The sequence below is a fragment of the Arachis stenosperma genome, chromosome 1, assembly GCF_014773155.1.
Source record: "Arachis stenosperma cultivar V10309 chromosome 1, arast.V10309.gnm1.PFL2, whole genome shotgun sequence".
Taxonomy (NCBI): domain Eukaryota; kingdom Viridiplantae; phylum Streptophyta; class Magnoliopsida; order Fabales; family Fabaceae; genus Arachis; species Arachis stenosperma.
Genome location: NC_080377.1, coordinates 13,132,470 through 13,154,256, shown reverse-complemented (window position 1 = coordinate 13,154,256; position 21,787 = coordinate 13,132,470). Strand labels below are relative to the sequence as shown.

Below are 21,787 nucleotides of genomic sequence, written 5' to 3'. Positions count from 1 at the left end.
TTTCAAAGGAAGAAGCTGAAAGCTTTGAGAGAAATTTACAAAGTATCAAAAATTAAAGGTGTTTCCCTTGCACTTTCACAGAAATAATTTATTGTCTTTGGCATGCTTATGCTCCATAGAATGGAGTCCTTTTATATAGCAAGTAGATCATGATGCATGTGTTTAGTGCTTTCAAAACTTTTAGCTGTATCCAAACTAATTATATACATAAATAGCCACTTCTATGTTAAAGTATTAAATGTAGAAAGCATATTGAAAAACTTGAAATTTTAGGTTGCTTTTGGTTTTTTTTTTTTTTCATTTTTCATTTTTATTTTTAGTATTATTTTTTGTTTTTGAAATTTTATTAAGGAAAAAAACAGTAGAAATAATAAAATTATATTTTCTGTTTTAATTTTACCTCTAATTAATCTTCTTGTTTTTCAAAAATTTAAGGACAAAAACAAATAAAAAATAAAAATACAAATTAAACACACCTTTGAATTTTTAAAATATTTATTGTATAAAAAATATTATAAAATAAAAAAAATTAATATAGGTTACTTTAATTAGGTACTCAAAATCCTTATAAATAGTACAAGCACATATTTACTCAAAAAAATCATAAAAAATTAATTTTTAGTTAGTCAATATTAACTAACTTTAATATTTAAATTTCTAATTTTAGATTTTAAATTAAAAATTTACGATTTAGAATAAAAACTTAAGTGAAACAAAATAATTAAAAAAATTAATTATCTAACATTACTCTTTGTTCAAATATCTTATCCACCCGTGTAGCAATTGTCATCATCATCCTCAAGAAGAAATTAAATAACGTTTTCACATTTCACACTTCCATTTATTAGTGGGCACAGTTTGTGACAAACAAAGAATTGAAGCACAAATGCACAATGCAAGCACTAATAATATTTGGTGATATTATTGAAGATGACACAGGAAAAGTGCACCAATAATATTGCCGCAAACAGAGAAACAGAATCTCAATTTGCTGATCTACCAATTTAAATGGATCATGTTTAGTTTGTGTAATTTTAACTTTTTTTATATATTTAATTTATTTTTAATTTTGGTTGCACCCATGTTGGAAATAAAATTTTAAAATATTCCATTTAATATTGGGTTTTCTTAATTGTAAAATCTTATTTATGTATTTAAATTATGAGATTGAAAATTAAATCAAATCATAAGGTTCTTTAATTTAGAAAATATTACATAACATGTTAGTTCACAAACTTTATTTTCTAAATACTTGCACCTTTAATTTAACCACTTAATTTGTTTGTTAAAAAAACTGTGTCAAAATAGGTCATAAATAAAGATTATACTCATATGTCCGCATTTCATACCTCCACTCACAAACAAATAATTTGCTAATATATCGAACCTTTATTTAAGGAATTATTTATTATTAAGTCTTAAATTCAAGTAGGAACTAAATTAAGACTACTAATTTCTCCTTAACTAATTATCATTGCAAAAATACTATTTGTATATTAAAATCAGCTATCAATATATTTGTATATAAATATATGTATGATTTAATTTAATTTATTTAATTTAACGTATATTTATATTTTAATATATATTTTATACTGATAATTTATTTTAATAGTTGAATTTAATATAGTGTTTATTATTGTCACTTGCAATAGATAACCTAAACTAATCAAAATGATTGATTATTATATTTTCATTTAGTAGTTTACTACTTCTTTATCTTGGCACCTTGAAGTTCACTTCTGGTCAACAAGTCAATAAAGTGATTCACAATTGGTTCAAATGAGAAGAAAGATAGAAGTCAAGTTAGTGTTACACGTTTTAACCCTAATCTACACCATACACACTACACTTTTTGTGTAGTTGCCTTGAAACTAGGATTATTATATTCCTAAGCAAGGAAGAGGAAACTCAGTGCTATTGTGATTTATGTTTTAGAAAGAGTGTTTTAATTATTTGTATAGGTATTTTTTTATTTGTTTTATGCTACTTTTTATTTTTTGGATTTATTAAAAATTAAATTTTAAATTTTTTAGATATAAAATTTTGATATTATGTCATAAAATTATTCATTTAAAAAAATTTAAATTAATAAGAGAAGATAATTATCTCTAAGCGTGTGAATATATATATATATATATATATCTCGGAAAAGTTCTGCATACAAGCCATTAGGGCTTGTATGCTTTACAAGCTCATTAAACAATAAAATCAAAATACGCGCTACTCCACGTATGTTGATTACACGCGCTATATAACATGCCGCGTATATCTAACTACCAAATTTAAAATATTTGTTTCCTTCTTCGTTTTCGTTATTTTGAGATTTGGTTGTTCTTCTTCTCGCGCGTCTTCCCTCCTTCTTCTCCATCGTTCTTTTCCTCTCGTTTTCTCACTGGTATGTTCTTCGTTTACGTTATCTTTTTTCTTTTCTGCAATTCGAGCTTCGTTTTCTATTTTGATTTGATGTTTTCTGAAATTAAAGTTTGAACTCGTTTTGAAGATAATGGATCATTCAACCTCAGATTGTCAGCTGAATCCAGGCGAAGTGGATTATGAATTTGAATCTAAGGAAGTTCCTGAGGTTTGATTTACATAGGATTAGTATAAATTTTCTTTCAGTAATTTGTATAGCATTGTGTACTTGAAAAATTGCTGAACATTGATTGTGAAAGTAAGACGTCAATGTATTAGTTGTGATTAATTACCTGGAATTTATAGCAGACGCTCGGGTGTAGATCAATTCTTCTTTGGGTGTATTTTAGCTAGAAGTGTGGGTGTATCTACACTTTACTGGTTTTTTGTTATTTTAATTGAGTTGTTGTTGTTCAGGTGTATTATATCAGACATGATTGGGTGTTTTTTTAGTTTTTGATATGGTGTATTCTGCAGCATGTGTATTTACAGTTTATGGCTTTAAAGGTCATTCTGTTGTTGAGTTGTTGCGGCTCGGGTGTATTATATTAGACATAATTGGGTGTATTTTAATCATATCTATGGGTGTATTTACAGTTCTGACACGGTGTATTGTGCAGCCTCTCTCGGTTATTGATGACGAGCTTGTTCCGAAGGTCGGAATGACCTTTACCACCCTTGAAGATGCTGGAAAATTTTACAGGGACTACGCCAAGGCTGCAGGTTTCTCTACAAGAGTTCGGTGCACAAATAGGAAGGGAAACGAGATTAAGAATCAACTGATTACATGTAGCAGAGAGGGAAAATGGAAATCTAAAATATCTCCGACCGAGAAGACCAATTCGACAGCCGGTCTAAACTGTCCTGCAAGAATTTATATACACACATTGAAGGATGTCGGTGCTTGGATCATTTCAAAGGTTGTGCTGGATCATTCACACCCCTGCTGTCCAAGCAAAGCAGAGATGCTCAAATAGCACAGGGAACTAAGCATGTCCATTCGTCGTACAATAGAGAATAATGAGGAGGCCGGTATCAGACCAAGCAAAACCTACCAATCATTTGTTGCGGCTGCCGGGGGTCACTGCGAGTTAAACTTTATCGAAAAGGACGTGAGAAATTACATTACCAGGAAAGTGCGGAATGTTTCCGAACAAGAAGATGCAAAGGAATTCGGAAAATATTTCTTAAGAATGAAAGAGAAGAATCCGAATTTCTTTTTTGAGCTCGAACTCGAGGAGGATCAATCGATTAAGCTGGCTTTTTGGGCCGATGCAAGAAGCAGAGCCGCCTTTGAGTATTTCGGAGACGTCATTTCATTCGATACCACCTACAATACAAACAGGTAACAAACTATCCCTGTTTATGATGCTAAATTAATTTATTTTTACGAATCCGCAGCAGAGGTGTATATTGGCTGTTTCATTGGGTGTATTCGAAGCATTTGTTGGGGTGTACCTAATGATTTTGCATTCTGGACAATGGTAATTTGTTTCAGGTATAATTTGGTCTGTGGTTCTTTTGTCGGGGTGAATCACCACGGTCAATCAACACTTCTCGGATGCTCTTTGATGAAGAACGAAGAAATTGAATCATTCAAATGGTTATTTCAATGCTGGCTTCGTTGCATGGGAGGAAACGCTCCGAAAGGGTTTCTCACCGATCAGTGTGCATCAATGAAAAGGGCTTTAGAGGCCTGTATGCCAACAACAGTTCACCGCTGGTGTATTTGGCACATCATGAAGAAGATTCCAAGCAAATTAAACGGGTACAAGGGACCTGCTGATATCGAACAAGAAATGAGCCATGTTGTTTGGAACTCTCATAGCAAAGACTCATTCGATAGGAATTGGAACGATTTTCTGCTAAATTTTGGTCTTGCGGACAACAAGTGGCTTTCAGGTAATGTGTTTTTAAAATCTGCAGCAGAGGTGTAAATTGTATGTTCTCTCGGGTGTATTTTACAGTCTGTGTTTGGGTGTATTATGCAGATCTGTATGAAGACCGTCACATATGGGTTCCTATCTATCTGGATCACCACTTCTGGGCAGGGATGAGAAGCACACAAAGGAGCGAGAGCATGCATTCATTTTTTAACAAGTACATCACCCGGAACAGCTCGCTTATTCAGTTCGTCAAACAATACGATAATTGCCTCGGAAGCAGGGAGCAAGCAGAGAGAGAATCAGACACTGCAGATTTTTATACGGTCATATCGTGTGCAACCAAATCCTCCATTGAAACTCAGTTTCAAGATGTGTACACTCATGCAAAGTTTAGGGAAGTCCAAGCGCAATTCAGAGGAAAGGCGAATTGCATCACCAGATTAAAGAATTCCGCTCTAGGCTATTCAATATACAAAGTCGGAGAACAAGTTTCCAGCTCAATATTCAACAAGTTCGCTGTTACCTATGACTCAGTCGCAGCTGAGGTAAAATGCCAATGCTTATTATTCGAGTCGAGAGGGATACTGTGCCGTCACGCACTAAGCGTGTTAAGCTTCGAACAAGTAAGCCAAGTGTCCCCTAGATATATACTGGAACGATGGAGCAAGAAGGTAAAGAGGCGACACACACACATCAAGAGCAGCCACGGCGAGCCAGTAATGGAGCCAAGAAGCAAGAGGTTTGACCAATTGGTTTTTCGTTCGCAAAATATTTGCGAATTTGCCTCCGAATCAGAGGAGCTGACTGCAATTCTACACTGTGCGTACGATAACGTCATGGCCGAGATGGAAGCATTAAAAGCCAAAAGGAAGGGGAGATCTTCTTTATCCCACGAGGACGCCAACTTGGAATCCGTTAACGAGCTTCAAAGCCCGCCAAGGATTCGAACAAGAGGACGTCCAAAAAACAGGCTAGGTTCAAAGCTAGAGAAACAGATTGCAAATGCCACAAAGAAGAAGAAGACGAAAGTTTTAAGCGAGGTACAAGGAAATGTTCTTTAAATTTGTGGCAATTGAGTTTATTTTTCTCGTTAATAGTTTAGCTAATGTGTGAGTGTTATATTCAGATAAACGTGTTTGATGCTGTATCAGCGGCGCATTCAAATTCCAACCAATATCAAGGACACGTTATGAATTATCAGCTCAGGGTTCCAGCAGCAGGGGATAACTCTTTGGGTGTATAGTTTTATAGAATATGGGTGTAAAAGCACTGTTTCTTTTGGGTGTATTTTTGTTAATTCACAATTTACATATAGACACATATATAGATACATATAGAACAAAAGCTGTAAAAATTCGCAGGTTATGGGTGTATATTTCATTTGATGTTTTTCTTCATATTTTAGTACATGTAATTCATACATTTTGAGTATAGGGCAGACAGTTGGGTGTATAGTTTATGCAATCTTGGGTGTATTATTAAACTTGCGTTGGGTGTAACAGTTTATAATTTGCGTTTACCACCTGTAATACAGTTTTTAAATACATCACAGATAGTTTACCAGCATAGATAGTTTAACTATGGGAAAAAATATACATGGAATAGAAGTTGTTGATAATTGGCAAATATTTACATCATTTGTTTAATTTACAAACTACGCAGCAGTTGGATTACCCAGTTTCTATATCAGCAGAATTAATCTGACAAAACGGACTCAATAATACAGAGGATGGCTTCGACAGCCTTATAGCACTACTCTCTCTAATTGCCCGATCTCTCTGTTTATTCATCTCACTGAATAGTATCCGGGAAGCATACTCCACTCTATAGTGGTCCACCTCCTCCTGCAATTAAAAAGTATATTCTGTTTAAACAGCAATATTAATTCAGTAAAGTAATACAGAGTTATATAGTTCTAAAGACAGTTACCTGTGCCCAATTATCCCATTCATACTTCCCCTTTTTGATGTTTTCCGGCTCAATTAACTCAAGCCACTTCATAACGTAGATAGCGCAGTCATAGCTAAAAACGAAGAAAATAAATTACAAATCTCATTTAGGAAAGTTTAATGTTCAGAGTCACAAATTTATACCTTATTTTTTGGCCTGATATTTTAACATATGATGCTTTAATTTCCTTTTCCTTCTCGCCTTTCTCCAGAGGTTTCCCGCCGGCATATGTTATCAATCTTGAAAATACATATCCCTTAAATACCAAAACAAACCATTAATACACCCGAATGAATGCACAGGATACACCCAACTGAATATAGAATATACACCCAACACAACCTTCGAAATAGACCTATCTATTAAAGTAAAGAAGACAGAGGCAACTTACAGTGAATTTATTAATGTCCTTTCTCTCATCGCTTGGAGCTTTTTTGTGTAGCGGGTCAAGTATTTGATATTTCCGCTTTGTTGTATTTATTAGCCATAACCACCAATGTCCCGAGTGGCAAACAGGAGCAAAAATATGAAGGATTACCACATTTCAACAGTGTGTTATTTTATTTGGCATATAAGTAAATAAATAAGCGTACTAACAAATTTAGCAAACGAAAACTTACATATGGATGCGAACTTAATTTTTTTCTATCTATGAAGTGAATGAAACTCGGGTAGGCTTCCACCCTGAATTCCTTTTTCGTTTTCGGGGATATGAATTTCCCCTTTGGGTGATCCGAAAGTGCCATGCTCTGCAAGAATTACGAAAAAAGAAATGAAATACTGAAAATACACAACTTACACCCAATCGAACCCAAAAAATACACCCAAATCAATGCAGAAAATACACCCAAAGTTCGTAGAAGTAACACTTACCACAATATCCGGGGGGGGGGGGAGACAGTATATTTGTTCCTGAAACCTCTTTTCATTTTTCTGGTTTAGGATGAGGCAGATGGCAGATACAATCTAGAAATATATGCCGAAATCAATTTTACATTAATAAACATTGCAGTTTACTTTGGTGTAAAAACATTAATGTTAGTCTAATATTACCTGAGATTCTATATCACTTTTTGCCTGGAGGGATGCAAGGTGCGATCTGATCAAAATGTATTCTCCTTTGCCAATCAGAGTGCAAATCTCCTCATACTCGTCAGTATTGCCATTTGCGTCTTCCTTCAGTCTTGTCTCCCAGATGTAGCACTTTTGTTTCATATCATCTGTAATTTGATTTATTCCCCATGGAGTTTCAAACTTTGCAGAACTTTCTCCCCCAGTCTCCCTCTGAATTTGTGGACTTTCGTTTGTTCCCTTCGCCGCATTGCTTGCTAATTTTTAGACCAAATTGTCTAATTGTTCTAGCATACTTGCAATTTCTGGAGATTTTTTTTCTTTCTGTCTCCTGCGTTGATGCCCCCTCCTGGCTTGAATCAGTCAGTCCAAGGCTGAATGATGGCATCCCTGAATCTGTTTTAGGAACATAGGTTGCTGTCCGTGCCATCATCAACAGCGCAGCAGCGTCTTCTGCGGCTGGATAACTGCGTCATGATGTATAAGAATAAGAGTAAGAATAATAATATACGGATGATAAGCAAAGATTGATTTTAGTCTGATGAACTTAAATTTTAGTTGGAGCTGGGGGAAGCGTGGGTGTGGTTTCTTGAAGTTGTTTGGGGGATTCAGGAGTGCTGTACAGTTACACAAAATTAATCATGGCGTAAAAAAAATTGATCAGGAACAATATACACCCAAATTGTTAGCAAATATACACCCAAACCCTAAACAAATATACACCCAATACTATTTCTTACGTTTCTATAGTCCCTTCAATCCGTAGCATAGGGGTTGGTTCGAAATCTGTCTCAGGGGTTGTTTGGGATGCCGGCACAAAAACCTGGATCGGGACTCTAAACAAGAAGAAAAATGAAAGGTTAACAACGCCTTTGAAAATAATAAGGTTATAAGGTTGAAATATTCTTGGAAAACTCACATTGCAAGCGCTTCCGACGGTGTTTGTTCCCTCACAACCATCATATTCGAGTCAGTCGGACTCAACCTAAAATAACCCAAAAAAGGTAAAAAATACACCCGAACAATTCAAAAAGAAGACATGCTTTGTTTTTTGAGAACTTACATAGTTGCAGTTTTTACTTTTTTTTGCTGCCTTTTTTTTCTTGAATAAAATAATAAAGGGCTTTTTTTTCTAAAAAAAATATATACAGAATTAGAAGTAGAAGGTAATAGAAGAACAAAAGTAACGGTTATTTAAAAGAGAAATTACATGCTCTGTGATGGCTGGTTTACGCTACTCTGTTCTGTGCGTCCTTGAGAGGAAGGATCATCACTTCCCAAGTTCACAGCCGGTAGTCTAAACAGATTTCATGTTATTCAGACCAAATAAGATACAGGTATAAAATACACCCAAATGAATGCACAAGATACAACCAACCGAATGGACAATATACACCCAACAAAACAAATGAAATATCCCTAGTAAACAACATACACCCAACTTGATCTACAAAATAAACCCAAATGGTTCCACAAAATACATCCAACTCATGATAACAAGATTTTATTAAATAATAAAGCTTCTTACGTTTCAGAGGACACATAGCGACCTTCTGTCGATCGCAGGTCAGCTTGGTTCTCCATGCGAAACAAGATACAATTATTAGCAAACAAAACACACCAAAATCTCAAATACACAGCCCCGCAAGACATACCCCTCTGCAGCAGATTTATCAACGTTTCCCCTTAGCCATTCATCGATTTCGTCACTTGATATTTCATATCTCTCACTACATTCATAAAATAAGATGTTAACAAAAATAATTACGATGATAGACCGTAATATAGCTTACGAGGTACTGTACCCGTCAAAGTATTGATCTTCTTCAGGAGGTGAATCCTCCACAACAACTTTTTTCTTTTCTTGTTATGTTCTGGGTGGAAAAAAAAAGAATACCAATCAGAAATAAAAAATTAATTTTATCACAGAATATTAATGAAAGAAGTGCTTACTCTTTTGGTGTTATTTTTGTTTTTTTCTTTTTTTTCTCCTTCTCTGCAGGTGATGATTCTTCGCTCCTATAAGTTAATAATAGACACTTCAATTAATACACGAAATCTTTATAATGAAGGCAAAAGAAAGGAGTAATAATTTCAGGACATTACTCATCACTTGGTTCAGATTCAGATCTGCTTTCTTTTTCTGGAGTCCATTATGGAAGGCAAACAATCATCATTTAGAACATACTAAAAATACACCCAAATGAATTCACGAGATACACCCAACTGAATATTAAATATACACCCAACGCAGCAAACGAAACACACGCTGCTTAATAAACTACATACACCCAACGTGATCAAACAAAATACACCCAACTCGAAAAAGAAATTACACCCAAGTATGGTTCTTACTTTTTCCCCTTTTTGCTGGGGTGTTTTCTTCCTGAATCCTCTGAGTCTTCTTGAGCCTCAGACTCAGAGGTAGAAGTGTCACTGTCAGTAGTTTCTGTCTCCGAAGACGAAGTTGGACTTGCCTTTCTTTTTTTGTTTTTTTAATTTCTTGTTTTTTTCTTTTTTTTTTCTTTTTTTCTCTTGTCTCTGCCATCTTCAGAATCCCCTGAAACATGAGATATTTTAGTTAGCAGCATTCAGGTAAATAAAATACACCCAACTTATTATGTTTACTTACTAAAATTTCCTGTCTTTCTGCAGACATTCTTTCCACCAACTGCTCCTTAGTCCAGTTGGCAATCCAGGGCTTTGGTGGTCTTTGAGTCCTGTTCTTGCCTTTGTTTTTTGAAAGATGAAAGTAGATTATCATGAGGGCAAAGAGGCAGCCATTAATTGATTTCTTCTTCTTCTCCTGGTAGTCTGTGATGCCCTTGACCATGAAGGTCAAAACATGCCCCCCCAGTTTCTCTCTGATATGCCGTCCATCTTAAAAATTGGGGCCAGGTGCACGGGCGATATTTTGTTTATCGTCGTTGGCAAAAGGAACGCCATCTGTATGTAGAGGATGAATATCCTCTTGAACATCAGGCGTTCTTCTTCGTTGCCAACGCTGATTTCCATCATTTCATCAGTAAGACTTTTGAGGGTCTTACCCTGAAATCTTCTATAAATTATTTTGTCATCATCAGAAAGTTTCTTATACTCAACTTTCTCAGGAAATAGATCTCCTACAAAAAGGAAGAGAACAAAGTATCCAAGTCGGTTCAAAAACACCCAAGCATCAACTTAAATAGACCCAAGCAACAACTTAATATACACCTATAATTTTAAGCTAGTTACCTGTTGCATTGATGCCAAGTGCATGACCTATTTTTCTTGGTGTTATTTGGAAAGAACCATATCCTGTCTTCAGTCTGTTCTCCCCAAGTTTGAAGTTGTTTGCCAGCTCCCTTAAGAGTTGGTGATCCACCCTTAGTGGTGGGATGTGCATCAACCCACCGAATCCGAGATCCCTCACAATTGCCTTCTTCTCCTCAGTCATGTTTCTGAACTTATCACTCAGGAGATGTGTGGCACACTTAAGGTCTTTTGTTTGGTTTCTTGCTGCCATTTTCTCTGAAACGAAAAATACACCCAAAGATATCAGTAAGATACACACATATATATATATGAGTCAGATACACCCATTAATAGCAATAAAGTACACCCATTGATAACAGTAAGATACACCCATATATATGAGTCAGATACACCCAAAGATAACAACAAGATACACCCATTGATAACAGTGAGATACACGCATGGATATTATTCAGATACATCCATATATATTAGTCAGATATCACTCAAACATGCTTCAGTATCAAGCCACATTACAAGGTCAAGCAGTATACACCCCCCAATCTACTGAATATAGCCCCAAAAATCTAGAACAATAACGTAGAAGAACAGTGTAACAAAGAAACAAGAATAACAGTAAACCTTAGAACAACGACGTAGAAGAAAGGTAAAACGTAGTTTGTAATCTGGAAAATATACACGAATCTTAATGAACTTACGTTGAGTTTTGTTGCTTTGTTTTCTCTTCAGATTCTTGATGGAGAGTTTGATGGTGTTTTGATGGAGGTTTCGAACAACGAGTTGTATATTTTGAACGTCGATTTTCGCTCGAAAATGGAGGGATTTCCTTCTTTTCGAATCGCTTTGGGAAGTGGAAGAAGTGGAAGAAGTGAAAGAGTCTGTCATAACTCGTAGCATACGTAACCGTTTGAGTGTTGAGCGCGTGAATGTGACACTCTATGTAACCTCTCTTCATGCGCGTGAGTTGTATTTAGGCTGGGCCAACTTGTAAGCTTGTAAGCTTGTATGTGTAGCAGGCCTGTATATATATATATGAAACTTTAATTGAAAAAGTAAACGAGGCAAAAACTTGAGAGCCCTCGTGTTTTCACAAATACATTCAGTAGGTGGTCATTATTTGAATTCGCAATTGGTACGGTAGTGCCACACTATTGTTCAAATTTAATAAAATTTTCATACATGATTTAATTTTATTTAATTTAAATTAATAAGAAATCAAAGTGCAATATAATTTATTTAAATAAAAGATTAGAAACTTCAGTGCTTATGGCACGTTTGCACATAAAAAGCAATACATAATAAAGCAAAACAAATAAATAATAGAAATATTATTTGTACACTAAATTCAGCCACTAAAATTAATCATCAATATATTTATGTATAATTATATATATGATTTAATTTATTTTTAATATTTATTTATATTATAACATATATTTTATATTATTGGTTAATTTTAATGTACACGTAGTATAGTTAAATAAATAAATAAATAAATAAATAAATAAAGTGATAACTACGTAAGAGAGTAAAGCGAGATGTTTGGCAATACTCTATAATTTATTTATTTAAGATTAAATTAAATTTTTGTGATATAGCTTTAACATAAAGGGAAATCATGACATAATTCAAAGCATTTTCATCACCACCACAACACAAGGCTATCCGGTCAACTAGCTAGTAAACCTAATAAAACCTGTGATATATATACAAAAAGAACATAAAATTAAACATTTTAGTTCCCTAATCTCTCTTATTAACCACAAACAATAATAACCACAAAACCTAATATATATACTATCACTTCTCCTTTCATTAAGATCTTCCCTTTAATGCTTCATGGTTTTAAATTTGACATATGGATCAAAGTCACCTATCTATAATTCTATAATTACTTCTTAGCAAACCAAAGTCTCTTTTTGTTTTTAATTCTCTTTTTGAATGCAAAAAAGAACTAACCCTTTTGTTTTGTGATTTTCCTATCTCCCATGTTCTTGAATAATATCAAGTGCAAAATCATCACAATATTAAGATAGTTGTTTTATGAGACATGTGATCACCAAGGGTGATTAAAATTCAGGTTGCCTATGGACAAGGTTGTTGTTAAAAATAATATATATTAATTTTTTTTCTTGAATAGGCACAAAAATTTGATCTCTCTTTCTTAATTCAAGGTGATTATATTGGATGATTTGTGTTATAGGAAATTAAAGGATAATGGCTCTAGGAACTAATTTCAAGCCTCAAATAGCTACATTATTGGATCAAAATGGTGAAAGAATTATTGGGGATTTAAATCACAATATTAGAAAACCTCCAAAAGATCATTCAATTATTCGCCATTGCAGCAGTAACGTATGGTTGGCTAAATCGGTTAGTACAATCAAATTCTCTTTCTTCATCACTTGGAGTTTTGTATAATGCCAAATTCAATATTATAATTTTAAGAAGTTTATGACTTTGTGCATGGTATTTTTCGTGCATATCTTTGTTTCAATCGATTAATTTCTTATGATAAAATTTGTAAAATCATGAATAGAGATTGTTAGAAACCCAAAAAAGTGTTTAGAAAAAAGGATATATATGTTTACTATGTGTTAATAACTCAAAATAAATTAAACATATCAGCTGTACACTAAAATTAACTATTAAAATAAGTTATAATATATTAGTATATATATATATATATTATTTATTTTATTTTTAATATGTATTTTATATTAATGATTAATTTTAGTATATAAATAATATTTTTAAACTTTATATGATACAAAATATTATAGGTGTTAAATAAATAAAAAAATATAAAATAATTATTTAATTTAAATTCAAATATGAATCTAAGTTTTTAAGTATATCATTCTAACTAATATTTAAATACTACTCTCTACCCGAGATATTCGTGCCTTCATTCTCGTGAAATAGAAATTAAATTAGAAATTGGATGTTAATTATTATTGTTCAAGTAAGTTGTGTACTTGTGATAATGTTTTCTTATTAATACAAATATTTATATATTCTATTTTCTCACTTACATATATATCATTATTATATCATACATTATTAGGAATTAGACATTGGGATTGAAGACTTGAAAGCAAATGCAGAAGAGAAATCAAAGTTTTCACCAACATTGCGATTTGGAAGTTGTTCTGAGAAAGGACCAAAGCAGTTCATGGAAGATGAGTTTATTTGTGTTGATATCATTCACGAATATTCGAGTACTGCCACCATGCCTTCTCCAGCAGGATTTTATGGGGTACAAAAAACCTTCTTGGCTTTAAATTAAGGGCGTGTTTGTTTCAAATTTTCAAAAAGGTAAAAATACAACTAAAATTTTTTATATAATTATAAAAGTTATAAAAATTAATTAAAATATTTTTTTATAAAATTTACTAAAAATGTTTACAGATTTTTGGGTATAAAGAAAAATGAGAACCAAACGGATAAAAATTTATTCGGTTCAATTTGAATCGGATAATATGTTATATTGTAAAGAGATTCAATTAAAAATTAAATTAAGTCGGATTGTGTCGATTCGGATAATCAACGTATCCAATTAAAAATTAAATTTAAATGAAAAAATTGAAAAAAAATTCTATAAATATATGATGGTAAAAAGATAAATAAAAAGATAAATATGTGAATGACAAAATATATACAATATATTAAATTCATACTTAAATAAATATCATCAAAAAAATTGATGAACAAATTAGTATTAAGGTTCGTTGATAAAAATAATAAATATTTCATTTTTTAATATAAATATAAAACTAATCAGGTCATCGAGTTCCTCGACCATAAATTTAATACCTAAACTAATTAAAAATTAGTTTTATTGGGTCTTATCTAGTTAGATCCGATTATTCAACGAGTGTCAAAACTAATTAAATTGGATTAAATTGGTTTTTAATCGGAGGTAATTTCATCTGAGTTTCCACCTTAATCGGATTACCCATACTTATGAATGAATATCCCTAAATTTTATCATACAAATTGGAACTCAATTTTTTTTATTAAAAAATCTAGATATTTTAAAAAATTATCTAAATTAAATATGTGAATGTTCTTTTTTCAATCCACAAACTCTTTTCTAGCCAATATAAGCTGCCCGATTGACAATTTTAGTACTATTCACAAGAAAATGATTTAAAATAGAACTTCTAGCTAGCAACATATATATAAGTATTTTTTTCGCATAAGTTTTTTATTTTTCATTTTTTTTGTTTTTTACCTTTTTCTAATGGTGGCATGGGTTCTCTAGCGATATATTTGCAAGTCTTACGTAGCGTTTGAAAAAGAGATAGAAATTGAAAGACTGAGACTGAGAGACAGAGATTAAAATAAGTTTTAATATTATGTTTGGTGTAAAGTAGGAGACAGAGACTGAAATAAAAATGAAACTCTAATTTAATTTGCACAAGTGATAAAATTGGAATAAATTAATTAAAATTGGAGTATTTTAGGTATAAAATGTTATTAAAGTTTCAGTATCCTTTTTTAAAAATTTCAATTCCTTGTGTCCCCACTTTTTGGATGTATTGAAATACTAAAATTCTAGAGATAGAGACTGAAATTTTAATACAAATCTCTAGACCAACAAACATGATATTAAGTCTCAATCTCTTAATCTCCGTCCCAATACCTCAAAACAAACGCTACCTTAATTCCTAAATTCTTAGTGAGTTATTGCATTATTATTAATAATTATAGGTATTTGATGGGCATGGAGGAATTGATGCGGCATCATTTACCAAAATAAACATTCTTAAGCTAATAGTTGAAGATTCACATTTTCCATCCAACATTAAGAAAGCTATTAAGAGTGCATTTGTGAAAGTGGATCATGCATTTGCAGATGCTACTTCACTTGATAGTTCTTCAGGCACCACAGCAATTGTTGCCCTTATTTTGGAAAGGTTAGTACCATATATAATGTGATTAATTTTTTGTTGCGATGAAATCACTTATTTTAAAAATTTAAACCGATAAAAAGAAGTACATAAATTATTATACATTTATCATGCAATTTCATAAGAAAATATCTTTTTTAAAAATTTGGGTGAGCTTTTTTCTTATAACAAAAATCGAATTATAAATTTTGAAGTTATATAAACTTTGATATCATATCATACAATCATAATTTCAAAAATTTAAATCAATAAAAAAAATTTATTGATAAAAAAATAGATAAATAATTATATACCTATTATATTTTTTTAGTCAAGAGTTTTTTTATGCGAATCTATATATTTTTATTTGTTTTATGTTAAAATTAAAAAAAAAAATCAATAAGGATTGGCCTTTAAATTCTTAGATCATAGAAGCTGTCATACCAAAAATTAAAGCCAAATAAAAAATGCATTAACAATTATATATCTATTAACCAATCATGTTATGTTGCACTCATCACTTATTGCTACTTCTAATAAAATGTATCATCTAACTACTATCTAGAATATCTAGTTAATTAGTGTGAATTTGACTCTCTCTATATTCCATATTCTAGGGACTTGATAGTTGCCAATGTGGGGGATTCTCGTGCCGTAATGGGAAAAAGAGGTAAAGCCATAGAACTTTCCAAAGATCATAAGCCAAACAGCACTTCTGAAAGATTAAGAATTGAGAAACTAGGTGGTGTGATCTATGATGGATACCTCAATGGACAACTATCAGTGGCACGTGCTCTTGGGGATTGGCACATCAAAGGTTACAAAGGTAATTAATCTAAGGTTTAGTTACTTTGTCGGTTTCTATCATTTTACCGAATTTTTAATTAGGTCTTTATATTTTTTTTCTTTGTAATTAGGTCTTTATATCATATCAGATTTTGTAACTAAGTTCCTACTATGACAAAAACGTTAGAATTAACAGAATAATATCAAGTATTAGGCATATTCATTTTGTTTAATTGAATATTCCGTTAATTTCAACGTTTTTGCCACGACAAAGACTTAATTACAAAATCTAATATGATTTAAGGATCTAATTAAAAATTTAGTAAAATTATAAGAACTGACAAAATAATTAAACCTTAATATAAAGTAGTAATATGTATATAACATGCTTAATTCAATTAATAGAATTACTTAGAGTGAAATAGTATATGATAGTTAATACAACTGAAAAAATTGCAATGAATTATATTAAAGGAAGTTGACAAATTCTCTTAGAACTTATTTTCTTTATATCTTCTCTATGATTTATTAATTTGAAGAAAACTTTTTTGTATAGTTACAATAAGGTTAGTCACAAATAATTAGAGGAGCTCAATTATTTTTTAGAAAAGTTAGAATTGTGTTTAATTTTTTTATTTAGAAAAATAAGAATAGGAAGAATTGAATTTTAATTTTTTTTCATAAAAACTCTAATATTGTATATGCCATAAATTTATTTTTTTCCGAAAATTTAAGCCGTTAAATGAAGATATTACAACAATATTGTGATAGCAACTGTAATTGTGAAAGTAATGTAAAACCCTAAAACCTTTATTACCCTAATTACTCATAAAAATATTAATAAGAAAACGTTCGTTATTCCATATCATCGTTTTCATTCGTATTGCATACATTTACAATAAAAAATATTTGATAACTAAAACAAATTTACAAAAAAAAATTAGAATTTGTTTTATTTAGAATAAATTCGGACTGTTTTTTTTTGTTTCTTAGCATGCGTTACCGTTTACAATTATACATACAAAGAGAAGCTCTATTATATATTATGTCAAATTATAATTAATTTTCAAATTTTCTTACATATATATATATGATTACAGGTAATTCAATGTGCCCATTAAGCTCAGAGCCAGAATTAGAAGAGGTTGTATTAACAGAAGAAGATGAGTTCTTAATAATGGGGTGTGATGGATTATGGGATGTGATGAGTAGCCAATATGCTGTGACAATGGTGAGAAAGGAGCTGATGAAACACAATGATCCAATGGAATGTGCAAGAGCTCTTGTTTCTGAAGCACTTCAACGCAATGCATGTGACAATCTCACTGTTTTGGTCATTTGTTTCTCCATGGATCCACCTCCTAAGATTGAAATCATCTCTAGGTTACATAAGAGGAGGAGTATTTCTGCTGAAGCCATTGATGTTCTCAAGGGTTTGATTAATGCCACAAGTTAAATATATATTAATTAATTAACTAGTTAGTGCTTCAATTTTGCAAGAGAATGCTGTTTGTATATATAAAGGGATTATTATTTATTATATTCATAGGAAGATGATCAAAATAATCTTTATGGAAAGATAATATATACTTAAGATATGTACATATATTATGTCAATTTAACAGTTTAGTTAAATATAATAAATAATTTAACCATATATTTTAACTAATATCTTTGTATAAAAATTATTTTAAACATTTTTATCTCAATCGTTATCTAGCTGTCTATAATTATAATTTAATAGTTACATACAGAATAAATAATTGATTTGGTAGTAAACCTTTTTATATAACACTATAATTTCCTTTTGATTTAGTTCTTGTTGTTTTCTTCTTTGTACTTCTTTATTTATTGTTCATCAAATTCATAATATATGTATCTAAGAGAGTAAGTATTATTTTACTCTTATACTAAGATTTTTAATTTCAAATTTTGAGAATAACAATAATATTTTTTATAATATATAAATAATATTTAAAAAATTATATACCAACTCTATCTCAGGTTTATAATATAGAATTAATAGTCAAAATCGTTCCTAAAAGATACCTCAATCTCTATTTTCTTTCTCAAAAAAATAAATTAATCAAATTCGTCTCCCAAAGATAACAGGCATGATCGCGTTAGTCCTTCCGTCATCTCTTTTGTTAGTCCTTCCATCATCTCCTTCTATGGTAAAATCTCCTATGAGGCATTCTATCAAACATCTTATATGCATCATACTTAACCTATCAGACTTTATCCTACGGTAAAATCTCACGACTTCAAGCAAAAAATATTTTTTTTTGCATATTCTTTGAACATGGTGTGCTAAAGTATATCGAGTTTGTCGTGGTCGTTGACAATGTCAAAGGCATATGAGGCTTCAGAGATGCTGTCGAACTTGTAGAACAAGTGCTAGTGGTAGAAGTCGTTCTTGAGGATAAGGAGAAGGAATTGGTGGAGTTCGGTGAGAGAGTTGCAGATCTCTAGAAGAGCCAAAGAAACTGCCTAGCCACCGACAATTGAAAGAGCAAGCATCAGAATAAGTAGCGCGGAATGAGGCACGGTACATATCCGGAAAGGCAGAATGAAATCTTGAGTGATGCTGTGATGAAGGCCAGCGAGACAGTGCTGGGGTGGTTATGGAGTTTCAGGAAATTAAAGAACGACATCTATGGCTATTCAGGTAAGAGTTAGTTGCTATGGAGTTTCAGTGTTCAGGAAGAGAATAAAAAAGAAGAAAATCAACAAAAAAAAAGATGGCTAATGGGTGGAATTTTTTGGGCTAGTGGGTCGGGTTTAGATCTTTGTTGGGCTAGCTCACGAAAAAATGACATCATTTTATGTATTAAAATATACCTTAACGTGTTATGTCATTTTCTGTTAGTGCTATCAGTAAGTAAAATGATTATTACTTGTTTAAATGCTAATCTAATTAAATTGAGTTAGTTTAATAGTTAATTTATTAGTTTATTTAAATAAGTATTATAAAATATTTTAAATTTTGTTTTGTACATATACAACAATTTATTAATCAATAAATTGATATTTAGCTTGTTAGATTATTAAGAGATACACAGAAAAAAAAATACTGATATCGCTTGTAACTTATTGGAGCATCAATTAGATTTAAGAGACTAAATTAAAAAAATAAAGAAAAAATTTTTTATATTAAAAAACCAACAAGAGTTACTTCTGTTTGTTTTATGTTAATTTGAACAATATTTATAGTAAATGTTAAAATATTATTTCTAAGAAATTTCATTGTACACTTAGAGAATGAAATGCATGTGAACGTTAATATAGTTTAAAATATATATTTTTTCATTAATTCTCTTTAGAAAAATTAATATCAAAATAAATATATAAGTTTAAGAATTCAATATAATTCATTTGTGACAAGGATTTATATGAATGTCAATTAGCAATATAAACACCTATTATTTGACTTTATATTATTATTTTAATTGAAAAAATTGTGATACACGCAGTTTAAAAAACAAATAAATCTAGAAAGACACATCACACTACTTAGGAGACCAAATTTTTAGATACAAAAAATATAAATAATTGTTGAATCGAAAAAAGCAATGTAACTCATCATTTGTTTATCCAAAAAATAATATGCATAATACCATATCATTTTACTAAGTAAATTCAACTAACTTTTTTTCCAAATTTTTGTACCAAAAGAAAATAAAAATTTTTTAGTTTATTTTATATTAAATAACAAAATTAGATAATAATAATAATAATAATTAGCATACCATCAAATCCAAATCCAATATTCACCTTTCTTCAACCTCAATGCTTTACTACAATAATAGGCATTTGTCTATTGTTTAAGAAAATAAGCTACTAAATTAGCATTTGCCAAAATTTGATTCACATTTCACATATTCTCTTTCTCTTATGAAGAATGCATGCATGTTTTAACTACATAATTATACCTCATAATAAGATACAACATCATATCATTGAATTTGATCCCATCATTATTCAAAGCAATGGGGCTTCAAAACAAGAATCGTACAAATTCTTCATCATCATCATCAGCACCAAATGAAGATACTCCTCTATTGGGTGGCCATTATCAACCACTTTCCTCCAAAACCAAAACCTTTGCAAATATCTTCATAGCCATTGTTGGTGCAGGTGTTCTTGGCCTTCCTTACTGTTTCAAAAAAACCGGTTGGATATTAGGGCTAATTATGCTCTTTACCGTGGGCTTCTTCACACATTATTGCATGATACTCCTCGTCCAAACGCGGCGCAAACTCGAATCATCTTTTTCCCATACTATCTCCAGAGGATCCTCGAAGATCAATTCATTTGGTGACTTAGGCTATGCTATATGGGGACCTTTTGGCAAATCGTTTGTGGATTTGATGATTGTGCTTTCGCAATTCAGTTTTTGTGTTGGTTATCTTATTTTCGTATCGACTACTCTTGCCTATCTCTCAAAATATGATTCAATTCTTGGTTTGACGCCCAAGGTGTTGATCCATTGGGCTTGTTTCCCATTTCAGCTTGCCCTAAATGCAATTCCAACCCTAACCCATTTGGCTCCTTTGAGCATTTTCGCCGATATTGTTGATTTCGCGGCGAAAAGTGTTGTGATGATTGAGGATGTCTTCATATGCTTTGAGAATAGGCCTAATTTGAAGGCCTTTGGTGGATTCCCTATGTTCTTCTATGGTATTGGTGTTGCGGTTTATGCTTTTGAAGGAATAGGGATGGTTTTACCATTGGAATCTGAGGCCAAAGATAAGGAAAAGTTTGGTGATGTTTTGGGTTTGGCAATGATGTTAATTTCTATATTGTATGGTTCATTTGGTGCATTAGGTTACTTTGCTTTTGGTGATGAGACACAAGAGATTATAACTACAAATTTTGGGCAAGGACTAATTAGTGATTTGGTGCAATTTTGTCTTTGCATCAATTTGTTCTTCACTTTTCCATTGATGATGAATCCTGTTTATGAGGTTATTGAGGGTAGGTTTTGTGATTCTAGGTATTGTTTGTGGATGAGGTGGTTGATGGTGTTAGGGGTAAGTTTGGTAGCAATTTTTGTACCTAATTTTACAGATTTTCTATCTCTTGTTGGGAGTAGTATTTGTGTTATTCTTAGTTTTGTGATGCCTGCTTTGTTTCACTTAGTTGTGTTTAAAGAGGAATTAGGTTTGAAGTGTGTGGTAAGAGATGGGGTAATTATGTTTTTTGGATTTGTTATTGCTGTTTCAGGAACATGGTCTTCTCTATTAGAGATTTTTGAGAATGACGTTTGATTTAAAAAAAAAGGTTGTTGTATATATTATTATTTGTATATATAAAGTGAGTCTCACATTTTTAGTGTTATATTTCAGTTAGTTATTGTTTCTATTTTATGAACATGAATGAGTATTCAAAAGAAATCAACGTATACACATTAAAAAAGAATAAACTAATATAAATGATAATGATATGATATTGTTTTCATTTAATAAAAAGTGTATGAGAAATTATAATATTAATATACTAGAATCATATAAATGAAATGAAAAATAG

At 31.5% G+C, this 21,787-nt stretch overlaps 3 protein-coding genes and 1 long non-coding RNA gene across 4 annotated transcripts; 2 read left to right on the top strand and 2 right to left on the bottom strand.

The window, feature by feature from the left end:
* Positions 1 to 8,073: 8,073 nt before the first annotated feature.
* Positions 8,074 to 8,895, bottom strand: LOC130960992 (uncharacterized). The gene is made up of 3 exons (XR_009079330.1): positions 8,851 to 8,895; positions 8,242 to 8,307; positions 8,074 to 8,158 (listed from the first exon to the last, which is right to left on the bottom strand). It is a non-coding gene; the product is annotated as an uncharacterized LOC130960992 (long non-coding RNA).
* Positions 8,896 to 10,160: 1,265 nt separating this feature from the next.
* Positions 10,161 to 10,758, bottom strand: LOC130975581 (uncharacterized). Its single transcript, XM_057900353.1, has 2 exons — positions 10,557 to 10,758; positions 10,161 to 10,444 (listed from the first exon to the last, which is right to left on the bottom strand). Exons 1-2 carry the CDS (start codon positions 10,756 to 10,758, stop codon positions 10,161 to 10,163), a joined length of 486 nt encoding a protein of 161 aa, XP_057756336.1.
* A 2,036-nt stretch (positions 10,759 to 12,794) lies between these two features.
* LOC130975574 (probable protein phosphatase 2C 47) lies at positions 12,795 to 17,714 on the top strand. Its single transcript, XM_057900348.1, has 5 exons — positions 12,795 to 12,950; positions 13,645 to 13,836; positions 15,294 to 15,499; positions 16,090 to 16,298; positions 17,359 to 17,714. The coding sequence occupies exons 1-5, from the start codon at positions 12,795 to 12,797 to the stop codon at positions 17,712 to 17,714; spliced, it is 1,119 nt and encodes a 372-aa protein (XP_057756331.1).
* A 2,533-nt stretch (positions 17,715 to 20,247) lies between these two features.
* On the top strand, positions 20,248 to 21,528 carry LOC130975569 (amino acid transporter AVT3B-like). The gene has a single exon (XM_057900341.1). It carries the CDS (start codon positions 20,248 to 20,250, stop codon positions 21,526 to 21,528), a length of 1,281 nt encoding a protein of 426 aa, XP_057756324.1.
* The last annotated feature ends 259 nt before the right edge of the window (positions 21,529 to 21,787 follow it).